General features: G+C 54.3%; 1 protein-coding gene across 8 annotated transcripts; it reads right to left on the bottom strand.

Annotated features, from left to right (window-relative positions):
- Window positions 1-81: 81 nt before the first annotated feature.
- LOC128071915 (methanethiol oxidase-like) lies at window positions 82-13883 on the bottom strand. Of its 8 annotated transcripts, none has more exons than XM_052665104.1 (10): window positions 13726-13883; window positions 13351-13545; window positions 13115-13235; window positions 12603-12785; window positions 12248-12430; window positions 12040-12114; window positions 11811-11932; window positions 11624-11716; window positions 11368-11486; window positions 82-795 (listed from the first exon to the last, which is right to left on the bottom strand). In XM_052665104.1, the coding sequence occupies exons 1-10, from the start codon at window positions 13846-13848 to the stop codon at window positions 633-635; spliced, it is 1377 nt and encodes a 458-aa protein (XP_052521064.1). In that variant the 5' UTR covers window positions 13849-13883; the 3' UTR covers window positions 82-632. The 8 variants fall into 8 exon arrangements, with proteins under 8 accessions (XP_052521064.1, XP_052521063.1, XP_052521061.1 ...); XM_052665103.1 differs by lacking the exon at window positions 11368-11486 and adding an exon at window positions 910-1028; XM_052665101.1 differs by lacking the exons at window positions 11368-11486; window positions 11624-11716 and adding exons at window positions 910-1028; window positions 1166-1258.

The raw sequence follows: 13883 nt of genomic DNA, 5'->3' as shown, positions 1-13883 counted from the left end.
CAGGATTCCATTGCAAGAAGGGGCTCACATTGGAAAGGCTTCTGTGAAGTAAGACGTGAAGACCAAGGTGATGCAAAGAAGAGTTTTATTCATGTTTGAAGCAGAACACCAGAAAAGCAGCATCAGGAATCAGGCATCCCTTTCTGAATGAAGCACTTCACGCTCCTTCAGCGACGCAACACCTCCTGGCCCAGGCGCTGGCACGTGCCAGCAGGCTCCATGTGCCCCAGTGCCAGGGAAGGACTGCCCAGCAACAAACGCGGCTGAAGAACAGCAACGCAGACAATGTGGGCATTTCACCTTCTGTGGCCTTCATCAGCGAGTGTGAGCAAGCTCTGAATCCTAACGGAGAGCTCAACGGCCTCCAGCAGGCTCTGTGTGGCACGGTGAGGCTGCAGATTGCAACTGAAGGGAGCTGTGCGTTGTGCACGGCTCAGAGTCTGAGCAAGGAGCCGAGCTCTGCTCTGGGGAGCGCACCCAGGGACTCGCGTGCACGGAAAGCAAAGGCTGCCTGCACTGGCTGCAGAAATGTAGCTTCCAGCAAGAAATGGGACCCCCAACCCAATCACCCCACGCTCCGTTTGATGGCTGCACTACAGACTAGAGAGAAGAAGGGAGCCGCGCCATGGCGCCTAGGCGGAGATGTCGGAGGTGGAATCTCCGCAAGGGAAGCGGATGTCGTGGGCAAGGCAAGGCCCGTTGGGCTCCTTTCCAAAATCCACCAGGAAGTTCTTGTTCACCATCAGGCCTCCCTTCTCCGTGTCCACATCGATCTGCAGCATGACAGAGCCTTCCCTGCGAGGGGCGAAGGAGCAGCGTTGCAGACAAGAGCAGCGCCACGCAACCTTTGCCATTCCCACCCCCGAGGGATCACCCAAAAGGGCCCCTTTCCTCCCAGAGGTTCCTTACTTGACCACGTTCGGGTAGAACTGCTTGTCCCAAGTGCTGTAGAAGGAGTTGGTGACGTACAGCCTCTTGCCATCCACGCTGAGCTGGATCTTAGCGGGGCCGCCGTACACCCGCTTGCACTGGAGGCACAACAGAGAGCAGTGGCGTTGCTGGCTGCTTTCTTTCAGCAGACGAGCAAAAGCAGGAGCAGCAAAAGGCAGCGCAGAGCAGAGCCCGAGTGCGGAGGACGCCGCGGGGCAGAGCCCGCAGAGCTCACCTTGATCACCAAGGGCTCCGGCTGGCACTTCAGCTCTTCATCTCTGCACACCGTCACGGGCCCGCCTCGCAGGATGCTGCCTCCCACAAACACCTGCAGGCAAGGCAAGGAGACGCGTGGCTTGGCACCCAACCACCGCCACCCACTGCCACGGAGCTGCGAGCGCAGCCTCCTGCCCCCGCCTCACCTGTCCCACCAGCCGGGGCTTGCAGGTCCTGGAGATCTCGTACTGGCGGATGTCTCCGTGCAGCCAGTTGCAGACGTACAGGTACTTGTCGTCCAGGGAGATGACCAGGTCGCTGGGGAAGGCTGGGAGGGCAGAGAAGAAAGAGCCGTGGGTGAGGCGGCGTCCCCAGAAGACACCCTGCACGGCTCAACGTGCCGGGAGGAAATGCGGAGCAGCACGGGGGGCTCACCCGGCATCTTGGGCAGAATCCATCCCGACACGTCCTTGGCTGGGATCTGGATGGCCTCTTCCACTGCCCAGCTGTCTCTCTGCACAAGAAACGCACGGCTCACACCGGCGGCGAGGCTGGCGCTCCTCGCTCTCAGCTCCCCGCCCTCCATCGGGGCACTCAGCCGCTCCCAGAGCCGGGGGCCCCGGGGCCGCAGGCCCAGCACTTGCCTCGCACTTGTAGAAGCGGTAGATGACGCCGCTCAGGGCACAGCTGACGTAGCCCTCGGCAGCATCGGGGTTGTGGAGGAACTTCACGCTCAGGGGCAGCGAGTCCTCCCCCAGGTCAAAGCACTGCGTGAGGGTACGGCAGGACAGATTCCACACGTTCAGGCGGCGCCCGAAGACCCCTGAGCGGGGGGAGGAGAAGTGAGCCGGGAGGGGCGGGCAGCCCTGGAGGTGGGCGACACCTACAGCGCTCTGCCCGTCCCCTCCCTCCAGCTCCCACCCATCCTGGAGTTCCTCTGCATCGCCCGTCAGCCTGCTGAGCGCTGCCCAGCGCCTGCATCCGCGTTCCCTCACCTTTCTTCAGATCATCCGGGTTAAATCCCCGTCCCGCAATTCTTGGCACCATCCCGGCGGTGCTGATGAGAACGTTGTGGCGTGGCTGGTACCAGAAGTCATAGCCTGTTGGGGGAACCTCGCACTCGTGTTCCCAGTTACCCTTCAGCTCAAAGGTCTCTCCATCCAGCACAATAAATCCACCTGTGGCACCAGAGGGAAGCACAGCACATCACTTCTAAGCGCGAAGGTCGGATGGTAGCTGCAATGACCAGCCCCTCTGAATACTTTCTGCCTTTAGATACTGAGCTGCACAGGCTCTGCAGGTTCTTGTTTTCATAAGAACCTGTGCAGTACAGCTTTCCATCTGAGCTATGCAGAATTTTCTGAACCAAAAACTTATCCCCGCTTCATAATGCAAGTCTTTGCTTTAGTGTGCACGCGGTGACCACGTTACCAGTGTTGGCTTTGCTCACCCCATCTCCCTTTCTGAAGCAGGGATGGATGAATGCCTTCCTCACACAGTAGGACTGCCTGCCTGAGTCTGCAGAGAGCAGCTGTGCCTCTGCTCTTGTCTTCGTTTCCCCACACTGCACCTCATGCTTGGGCTCATGGCTGTATGAAATACTTGGCGTTCTCAACAGTTAGCTCTCATTTGATGTTTGAAACTCTGAAAGTCTGTGGTTCATAAGCTGCTTATTTTGCTAACAGGAATCATGTTACTGGAACGATCTGGAGGAAATGTACCTTTTCCATGGCCAGCTGCATCCCCCATGTTGGCAATCAGAATGTCACCGTTGGGCAGGCTGTGAACTACACTAAGGTGGCCCTTGTTGCACTTCCAGAAGACATCCACTGGCTCAATCATCTGAAAAACAAGGAGACACACATGTAAACCTCTGCCTGATCAGCTCATTTCAGCTTTTTGGGGTGAAAAAGGCAGAGCCTTTTACCATCAGAGGATTCTGAATGCACCAGACCCTCGGAAAGGAGCAGAGAAGCCACTGAGCTCTCCTTTACATGGGCAGCATGGATGGAACAACATCCAACAGGTAAGAGCTTGCTTGTCCACCTCAATATGAGGGGTATTGGTATGGGCTGTGTGACACGATCTCAAGTTACTGGACACTCCCTGAATGCAATAGGGAAAAAAGTGATGATGGGAGTCTTCTTTGGTCAGATAGAGTGAGCTGGTAGGGAAACTTGTCCCAACTCTGTAAAACGAAGGGGTAAGAGGAGGAGAGGACCTTCTCCCTCTGTGTTACTCCAGAAGCACCAACTCACAGCCCCTTTGAAACAACTTGTTGGAGTCACTCCAGACTTACCTTACACACTGTGGGACCCCGGCACTGCGTGCCCACATCCACCACATAAATACGGGAAGAAATCAAACAGGGGAGGATCAGCTTGTTCTTTTTCGTTGTGATATTGTCAAAGCAGACTTTGCCAGCGCTCCACCCTGAACAGTGCAGCTCGTCTTTGAGGTTGGGCACGGGCAGGCGGTGGATCACCTGGGCAGCCAAAGGTAGAGTCAGGGTTTAGTCGAGGAGATGGGTGGAAACAGCTACCTTCAGCAATCAACAACTTAGAAGTGGAAAGGTCGAAGCTTTAAAGTAAGGAATCGTTTCAAAGAAGCACAAAGGATGTGGTCAGTTGGCCTGAGCAGCCATCAGAGACAGGTAGGTGCTCGTTTCCCATTGGGATTTCAGCAGCCAGGTTGGGGCGGTGCGTAACAGAACATCTCTGAAATTGCAGTGCACCAGAAACATGCTGAAACCTGCAGAGGTGCTGAGAAACCAAAACCACCTGGGTCACTGGTGGCCATCTTTGCTGATGAAGAGCCACTGACAGGAGGTTCTACTCAAAGCTTCACTTAATGTCATAAGAAGTGAGATATGAAGTGAGTCACAGCTGGTGTGTGCACACAGAGATGGAGATGGTTCAGCAAGAGCCAGGCACACTGGGGACAGCGCAATGGAGGAAATGCCATGGATCTGGAAGGACAGAGCCAGCAGTGATCATCAGGCCAAGAAGAGTCTGGGCACAGTACCTGGCAGTAGTGCGGAGATCTGGGGTTGAGATCAATGGTGGCCAGGAAGTCAGGTTGGTTGATGCACGTTTCTCGGTAAGTACATGTCACATATGCAAGCTCTTCCTTAGGAGCTAGGTGTATGGAGCATCAGCGTTAGAACATGCAATGAAATAACAGCAAAGGCAAATGAAAGCTTCAGGAGACTCTCAGGACGAACGAGGAACAGGTTGCTATGAGATGTGGTGGTGCCCCATCCCTGAAGACACCAAGGTCGGGCAGGATAGGGCTCAGAGCACCTGAGGGAGCTTTGGATGTCCCTGTTCATTGCAAGGTGGGACAAGATGACCTTTAAGGGTCCCTTCCATCTCAAAAGATTCTATGATTCTATGATAATAAGCTTGATTTTCTGCTGCCATGACTGGACCAGAGGTAAAGCACAACACAAGTGGATGACTGTATAGCTACAGTATTCACCTTTCAGGAAGGGACTCAGTACATGCAGTTAATTAAGGGTGGTCTGGGAAAGACAGACTTGATCATCGTCCAACCTGAAGCTGAGTCAGAGCTGTCACAAACACCTACCTTCAGAGCATGGCTGATAGCACTTGGGTTTCACTACATCAGGGCAGCTGGGGTACTGGTAGCACTGAACTCTGCATCTGTCTGTGGTGAGAAAAAGAAAACGAAATGGGAAGTGCCCACATCCTTCAGTGGTGCCGACTCAGAAGATTCTGTCCCACTCAATGGACTTCTCCCACCCTGGCTGCCAACAAGGACTCCATGACCAGCAGCTCTGTTGGCGGTGGCCTCAACAGATCTCAGGTACAGCAGAGGAATCCTCCTCCAGGTGCCACTGGGCACCATGGAGTCTTTGAGGCTGAAAAGACCACCGAGAGCATCAAGCTCAGCCTCTGACCCATCGCTCCCATGCCCACTAAACCATGACCATGGGGTATCACAGATCAGAGCACTGCTCCATTCGAGGGAGCTGACGTGGACAACATGTCAGCATTGAAGCCCTAGGAAGAAAATAACTCCAGCTTCTCTTGGAGCAATTCCCCAGCAGAAGGGGAGCACAGATCCCACAGCCAAATGGAAATTGATTGTCAAAGCGCAAAGAGGCCCCTGGGAACAGCGCTAAGGGAGGCTGCAGAGCGTTCCTTACCCATGCTGAAGGCCTTCTGGTTGACTGTCGCCAAGACGGAGGTGCTGGAGCTGAAGGAGCAGCTTGCTGTGTGCCTCGCTGGAGTGGATGTGTAGTGGCAGGGCTCGGAGGGGCCTTATATACACGGCAGAGGGGTGGGGGGCAGCAAGCAAGCTGCCAAGGGAGGAGCAAATGCTCCCAAGCGTTGGGAGGTGCCAGACCAGCAGTGTGGCTTGTTTCCGCCTTGCTACCCAGCAATCTAGAGGAAAAATCTGCTGTTCCATGCAGGTCCTTTCCTCAAGCACAAGCCACGCGATCAGATTGCGGGGCTCTGCTCATCCCCAGTGGGACTTGGCCAGGCTCTGCTGGCCTCCATGGCCCAGGCAGGACATCAGCTAATTAACGCTGTCCCCCATCCCCGGGTTCTTGCCTTACCAATGTGCAGAGCCTGCAAATTCCACGTGAGCGATGAGAAGCCCATCTAGATAATTGCCCCACCATCAGCTTCTGGAAATTGCGAGCCTTGATGTCAGTGTGGCCACCGAAATCTGGACCCTGACACACAGCACGTCTCTGTCAGAGGGCTGAGATGAGGCCATGAAGCTCTGGGGCAATCCAGCACCATGTAGCAGCTCTACAACAGCAGCCTCTTCGTCTCCCTCCATCTCTGAAGCAGAGCAGTGCCGTGGAAAATGAAAGGCAGAGGTGACTCCGTGTCCACTTGCTCTGAGGGCAGGCACTGGGTTGGCTGCTTCAGCGCTGTGTCCAGGACAATCTCCCACTGCCTCCTCCCGGCTGCTCAGTTCCCCATACCACTGATATGGACCCAGTCCCTACCATGGACACCCACATCTACATGGAGAAAAGCCTTCATCGGTCCAGCGGGAGTGGGCTCCCAAAATCTACCCCAACAGGACCTCTCGTTGTCTCGTTGTCTCGTTGTCAAGATGCAGACACTTAAAAGGCGAGCTGTTATTGGCACACAGCCCAGCTGTGCTGTCAGTGAGCCTCCGGGTGCCATGGAGGCACCAACTCTGTAAAGTACTGGGCACTGGTGCTGCTCATGGCCTGCAAAGGGCACTGAAGCGCTTGAGATACCCCCAGGAAGCACAGAGACCTCCTCTGAAGGGACTGTGGTGTTGGAGACAAGCAGTTTAGAAGGAATGGGGTCTCCTGAGATCACCCTGCTGATCAGATGCCAAACAGGAAGAGAACACCAAATGCTGTGGAACGTGAACAAGTGTCGTATCTGGAGGAAGAACTCCTCAATCAGTGAGCAAATTACATGGGATATGTAATTGTTCCATGCAGGAATGCAGAAATATCTGATGGAGCCATTAAAGAAGCCTCAGGAAGATCCCTATCAGAAGAGAGGACAACTGCACCCATCTCGCCCAGGCTCTCATTACTTCTCTCTGGTTTCGGAACTGGTCTCTAAATATGTGAGAGCCTGGACAGGCAGCAGCCAAACACTCGGCCTTTTCTGGAAGAGAGGAGCATCAAACTGCCACTGCCAACGTGCTGGTGGGAGAACTCATGATCTGTTTGGCCAAAATCCATCTCAGCAGTGTCACTGCTATGGGCAGAAATGGAGGAGAGATTATGACCAGCAGCATCTCAACCCTTCCAGTCAAGCCGTCAGTGGATGCTTGTTGCTGTCAAGCTATCCCTATGTGCATTAGATTTTGCTGTCACAACGTGCATGCCTCACTGCACCTTCTTCTTGCATCTGCACAACTGCTAATTAGAAAGATCGTTTGCCTTCTACACATTAATAAAGTTTGCTGGTCATCCCATTTGGCTTTTCTTGGTGACGTCTTTGGCATCCCTCACAAAACCAAGCTGTGGGGCGTAGAATTTTCTAATTAAACCTGATAGGAGGAAGGGGAAGAGCAGGCTCAGCAACACCAACGAGCAAGAAAGCAATGGTTAGTGGAGAGCAGCATCGGCGTGAGCTGTCATGGAGCCAAGAAAAGCTCCCTGTGGCCAGCAGAGATGGCAACCACAGCGTGGAGAGCAACCGGGGCTTCTCAGGACAGCCCACAGCAAGGTGGCAGCTGCTTCCCTTCTCCTGCCCATCACTTCCTACCCCGATAAGGAATAACACGCTGCAATTTGGATAATGGGCATGGGAAGGTGATGCAATCTGGTGCACACCAGCACAGCACACTGAGGGTGCTGGGAGAAGACCTTGCATTGCCAAGGACGTTGTGGCTGCGCAAAGCACCCAAGCAAGAACTCCTCCAAGGATGGGAGCCCTCTCCAGTCCTCCTCCAGCTCTGCAGGGTGGCAGTTTTCTCCCTTCCCATTCCTACCCACATTTCAGCAGGGCACCACGTTTCATCAGCACTGAGGCACAAAGGAATCACTGCAATGTATGGAACGAGTGATCTCAACTCTCCTGACAGCAGAGAATGCGAAACAGAGGGAAATGGGTGATTGTTTACCAGACTGACAGACATTCTCACCTGACCCCTTTGGTGTGAGGAAAAATGTGCAACAACTGAGAAATGTGAAATCACAGTGCTGGTGGGAAGGAAGGAGACAAAATGACATAACTGCACTGACATTTGTCTTTTATTTCCCCACATAAGCCAGTGGAGGAATCCTTAATGCCATCACTGGAGGAAGACACAGAGTGCACCTCCAGGAAAGAATCTGCTATTACGAGCGTGGCAGCCCCACTGAGATCCTCCCGAAATCCACTAATCTCCTCTGGAAAAAAAGAAAGCTGTGTTGTGGACAAAGGAACTGCATTCAGATGCGCCACTTTGCCATTCTTTCTGTATCCAGGCTAAGGTCTCTTTATAATGATTGTATTCTAGGGTTGAGTCCCGGTTTCACATTTGCCTGCAGAAGAACTGAAGGGTAATTAAAACAACTTCTTCCTCATTAAATTCTTACTCTTTATCTTCCAAAAGCTCCCAGTCTCATTCCCTTCCCAGGAGCACGTCACCCCAGGCACACCACACACATCCCCGGAGCTTGTTCTCATCTCCATGACATGAAATCAGGGCAAAATTAAACTCAGAACTATCAGCTTGTTCTTTTCCTTGATGACACATCGTCCAAACATGCGATGTCTCTCTTCCACCCTGAAGTGATGATGCTCATCTGTCAGGTCAGACAGGCACTGGAACACACGAGAGTCCTGTTTCATGCAGACAGAAAGGGGAGCTTGGTGCATGGGGTTGCTGGGGATGCCCTGGGGATGCAGCGAGGGGAACGCTGCCCTCACTGCTTCTCTTTTGGAGCACTGCTGCAGCTGGGAGAGGTGCAGGGATCAAAGCTGAGGGCTGATGGTGTGTTCAGCAGCTGGATTGCACAGCTTGTGCCAACCTGAACAGCAGTGACCCAAACGAGGCAGCTGGAAAGGAACTGCCTGCAGTTGGAGGTAGGAGCCTTCAGTGCACTCAGCACTGGGTGGCACTGAGTCTGGTCAGGTTGGTGGTTGGACTTGATGACCTTTGAGGGTCTTTTCCAACCTAATGTTTTTGAGCCTGATCCTATGACAAATTCGCAGAGCTTTGAAGCACGCCAAGTGCACAGCCCTCGAGACAAAACAAATCAGGAGTTGTTTTTTTCTGGTGGTCACTCATCTGATCTCCTGGAAACAGCCAACTCTGAGTGACTTGGAGCAGGCAGACTTATGCAAAGCCAATATTCACCATGATGGGTGGAGGGATGGGATAGAGAGCTCCGAGCAGAACCATGGGGAAGATGGGATCACCCTTCCCACTACAGCCACAGTCACAGTTGGACAAGCCCATCAAAAACCCACATCCTCAGGTTGTGATTTCAGGCACCAGGTAATGAGAACTTCAGGCTGCCACCAAATGGCCCCACGGCGTGCAGCCACGGGGACACCAGGCACCAAGGGATGGTGAGTCACCTCTTGGCCATGCAGCTTTCTGCTGGGTCAGCTCGTTGGCACCTGAGGACACCAGAGGAGAGGCAGCAGCTGGGAGATGAATGAGGAGGAACTTCTGCTCTTCATGGCACCCAGACTGCACTGCGCACCTGTGTCTCTACCTGAAGAACTGCATTAGCATCTGAGCTGTTTACTTCAATATTTCAGGTTCCACTCCAGAGAATCATTTCACACTTCTCTGTGCTCATCCTATTCACAGATGTGAAAGCAAAACATCTCTCAATGACTTGTCCATCTATTACTGAATCAATCTCCTTTTCAACCCTCTACAGCATGCATGTTTTCTCTGCACAGTTCTCTAAGAAATGCACTGTCCTTGCAGTAGCCAGGTGGTTACATTTGCATCCTCATCCTCCTGGAAACGGTCCTTAAAGAAGGTCAGAAAAAAAGACCGAGGGCAGGATGGAGCACTGACACTGACTGTGTGGTCGTGGTGATGTGTCAGGACATTCCTTTTCAGTCCTCAACCTACATGTTTTTTCTTAACCAGTTGCACCAGTGAGTGGGGCAGTCCAAACATGCCCATGGCAATTCACGTAACTCCATCCTCAGCTGAGTTTGTGCCCACAAAACAAAGCATTTTGTGATGTTGAAATGCTCAGCTGCATCTTCCAGCCAACCACTGGAGGGAACAGAGGAAGCATCCAACCTCAGCATACAGCTCCACCAACACCCGGCACATCCACACACCTGCAATGCTCCATGTTCCATCTACCCCAGGTTGACTCATGCGTATTCCCACGTTCCTCAGACACATTAGTCAGGACCCAAAGGCCTGGGAACAGGCCCATACCTGAAGCACAACGTCCACAACCACTGCACCCAGCGATGCCGCCCAGCTGAGGGTCCCCAACTGAAAGGATCTCATCTCACATCATCCTCTCTCATGGAGGAGAGAAGAGCCCAGCCCAGAGGACAAGTTCTTGCAGAACTCCTGCACACCTCATTTTGGAGGCTTGCTTTCCTCCCAGGACCATTAAGGGTGCAATAACTTTGACTATGGGAAGTGTGGAGGAAGTCAGTGTTCTTCCAAGAACATGAAAGGCTGAAATTTAGAAGCATACCCTTTACACTCTAACTTTTGCAGACTCCAAACTAATTATGGCTGCAAATTGTGCCTGCGTGGAGAGTCTCGAGGCAAATGGGACTAATGGGAACATGGGTGGGTGTGCAGAAGGGTTTCTGCAGCACATCCCTGGGGCAGCGTTTGCTGTCCTGCACAACAAGCAGGATTCCATTGCAAGAAGGGGCTCACATTGGAAAGGCTTCTGTGAAGTAAGACTAAAGTGAAGACCAAAGTGATGCAAAGAAGAGTTTTATTCATGTTTGAAGCAGAACACCAGAAAAGCAGCATCAGGAATCAGGCATCCCTTTCTGAATGAAGCACTTCACGCTCCTTCAGCAACGCAACACCTCCTGGCCCAGGCGCTGGCACGTGCCAGCAGGCTCCATGTGCCCCAGTGCCAGGGAAGGACTGCCCAGCAACGAATGGCGCTGAAGAACAGCAACGCAGACAATGTGGGCATTTCACCTTCTGTGGCCTTCATCAGCAAGTGTGAGCAAGCTCTGAATCCTAACGGAGAGCTCAACGGCCTCCAGCAGGCTCTGTGTGGCACGGTGAGGCTGCAGATTGCAACTGAAGGGAGCTGTGCGTTGTGCACGGCTCAGAGTCTGAGCAAGGGGCCGAGCTCTGCTCTGGGGAGCGCACCCAGGGACTCGCGTGCACGGAAAGCAAAGGCTGCCTGCACTGGCTGCAGAAATGTAGCTTCCAGCAAGAAATGGGACCCCCAACCCAATCACCCCACGCTCCGATTGATGGCTGCACTACAGACTAGAGAGAAGAAGGGAGCCGCGCCATGGCGCCTAGGCGGAGATGTCGGAGGTGGAATCTCCGCAAGGGAAGCGGATGTCGTGGGCAAGGCAAGGCCCGTTGGGCTCCTTTCCAAAATCCACCAGGAAGTTCTTGTTCACCGTCAGGCCTCCCTTCTCCGTGTCCACATCGATCTGCAGCATGACAGAGCCTTCCCTGCGAGGGGTGAAGGAGCAGCGTTGCAGACAAGAGCAGCGCCACGCAACCTTTGCCATTCCCACCCCCGAGGGATCACCCAAAAGGGCCCCTTTCCTCCCAGAGGTTCCTTACTTGACCACGTTCGGGTAGAACTGCTTGTCCCAAGTGCTGTAGAAGGAGTTGGTGACGTACAGCCTCTTGCCATCCACGCTGAGCTGGATCTTAGCGGGGCCGCCGTACACCCGCTTGCACTGGAGGCACAACAGAGAGCAGTGGCGTTGCTGGCTGCTTTCTTTCAGCAGACGAGCAAAAGCAGGAGCAGCAAAAGGCAGCGCAGAGCAGAGCCCGAGTGCGGAGGACGCCGCGGGGCAGAGCCCGCAGAGCTCACCTTGATCACCAAGGGCTCCGGCTGGCACTTCAGCTCTTCATCTCTGCACACCGTCACGGGCCCGCCTCGCAGGATGCTGCCTCCCACAAACACCTGCAGGCAAGGCAAGGAGACGCGTGGCTTGGCACCCAACCACCGCCACCCACTGCCACGGAGCTGCGAGCGCAGCCTCCTGCCCCCGCCTCACCTGTCCCACCAGCCGGGGCTTGCAGGTCCTGGAGATCTCGTACTGGCGGATGTCTCCGTGCAGCCAGTTGCAGACGTACAGGTACTTGTCGTCCAGGGAGATGACCAGGTCGCTGGGGAAGGCTGGGAGGGCAGAGAAGAAAGAGCCGTGGGTGAGGCGGCGTCCCCAGAAGACACCCTGCACGGCTCAACGTGCCGGGAGGAAATGCGGAGCAGCACGGGGGGCTCACCCGGCATCTTGGGCAGAATCCATCCCGACACGTCCTTGGCTGGGATCTGGATGGCCTCTTCCACTGCCCAGCTGTCTCTCTGCACAAGAAACGCACGGCTCACACCGGCGAGAGCGAGGCTGGCGCTCCTCGCTCTCAGCTCCCCGCCCTCCATCGGGGCACTCAGCCGCTCCCAGAGCCGGGGGCCCCGGGGCCGCAGGCCCAGCACTTGCCTCGCACTTGTAGAAGCGGTAGATGACGCCGCTCAGGGCACAGCTGACGTAGCCCTCGGCAGCATCGGGGTTGTGGAGGAACTTCACGCTCAGGGGCAGCGAGTCCTCCCCCAGGTCAAAGCACTGCGTGAGGGTACGGCAGGACAGATTCCACACGTTCAGGCGGCGCCCGAAGACCCCTGAGCGGGGGGAGGAGAAGTGAGCCGGGAGGGGCGGGCAGCCCTGGAGGTGGGCGACACCAACAGCGCTCTGCCCGTCCCCTCCCTCCAGCTCCCACCCATCCTGGAGTTCCTCTGCATCGCCCGTCAGCCTGCTGAGCGCTGCCCAGCGCCTGCATCCGCGTTCCCTCACCTTTCTTCAGATCATCCGGGTTAAATCCCCGTCCCGCAATTCTTGGCACCATCCCGGCGGTGCTGATGAGAACGTTGTGGCGTGGCTGGTACCAGAAGTCATAGCCTGTTGGGGGAACCTCGCACTCGTGTTCCCAGTTACCCTTCAGCTCAAAGGTCTCTCCATCCAGCACAATAAATCCACCTGTGGCACCAGAGGGAAGCACAGCAGATCACTTCTAAGCGCGAAGGTCAGATGGTAGCTGCAATGACCAGCCCCTCTGAATACTTTCTGCCTTTAGATACTGAGCTGCACAGGCTCTGCAGGTTCTTGTTTTCATAAGAACCTGTGCAGTACAGCTTTCCATCTGAGCTATGCAGAATTTTCTGAACCAAAAATTTATCCCCGCTTCATAATGCAAGTCTTTGCTTTAGTGTGCATGCAGTGATCTGGACACCCATGTTGGCTTTGCTCCCCAGTTGTTCTTCCTCCCAACCAGAAATATTCCCGGTCTTGTTACAGCAAGGCGCTACCTTTCCCACGGCCGGCTGCATCCCCCATGTTGGCAATCAGAATGTCACCGTTGGGCAGGCTGTGAACCGCACTAAGGTGGCCCTTGTTGCACTTCCAGAAGACATCCACTGGCTCAATCATCTGGAAGAAGCAGACATGCACACGGATAAGTCTCTTGCTGGAGCTGTCTGAAAAGACCTGGTGACTGCAGGAGCTTTCCTACTAAGAAGTCAGACCTACTGTGCTGTGTTCATACCTTACACACTGTGGGAGCCCGGCACTGCGTGCCCACATCCACCACATAAATACGGGAAGAAATCAGACCAGGGAGGATCAGCTTGTTCTTTTTCGTTGTGATATTGTCAAAGCAGACGCTGCCAGTGCTGCCAGCGCTCCACCCTGAACAGTGCAGCTCGTCTTTGAGGTTGGGCACGGGCAGGCGGTGGATCACCTGGGCAGCCAAAGGTAGAGTCAGGGTTTAGTCGAGGAGATGGGTGGAAACAGCTACCTTCAGCAATCAACAACTTAGAAGTGGAAAAGTCGAAGCTTTAAAGTAAGGAATCGTTTCAAAGAAGCACAACGGATGTGGTCAGTTGGCCTGAGCAGCCATCAGAGACAGGTAGGTGCTGACCTGGCAGTAATATGGAGACCTGGGGTTGAGATCAATGGTGGCCAGGAAGTCAGGTTGGTCAATGCCTGTTTCTCGGTAAGTACATGTCACATACGCAACCTCCTCTCTGGGAGCTAAGAACATGGAAATGTTGTGTTAGAACGTGCTATGAAATAACA

This window comes from Tympanuchus pallidicinctus, unplaced genomic scaffold (genome assembly GCF_026119805.1).
Source record: "Tympanuchus pallidicinctus isolate F22 unplaced genomic scaffold, pur_lepc_1.0 scaffold61, whole genome shotgun sequence".
Classification (NCBI taxonomy): Eukaryota; Metazoa; Chordata; class Aves; order Galliformes; family Phasianidae; genus Tympanuchus; species Tympanuchus pallidicinctus.
This window is presented reverse-complemented; position numbering and strand designations above follow the sequence as displayed.

What these genes read in the sequence shown, in the direction of transcription:
- LOC128071915 (XM_052665104.1), bottom strand. Translation starts at nt 13,848, where the DNA reads ATGTTCTTAGCTCCCAGAGAGGAGGTTGCGTATGTGACATGTACTTAC. An exon ending in TGCAGCCGGCCGTGGGAAAG is followed by an intron (nt 12,786 to 13,114) that starts GTAGCGCCTTGC and finishes CTGGTGCCACAG; the next exon opens with GTGGATTTATTGTGCTGGAT. An exon ending in TTCTACCCGAACGTGGTCAA is followed by an intron (nt 796 to 11,367) that starts GTAAGGAACCTC and finishes CGCCCCTCGCAG; the next exon opens with GGAAGGCTCTGTCATGCTGC.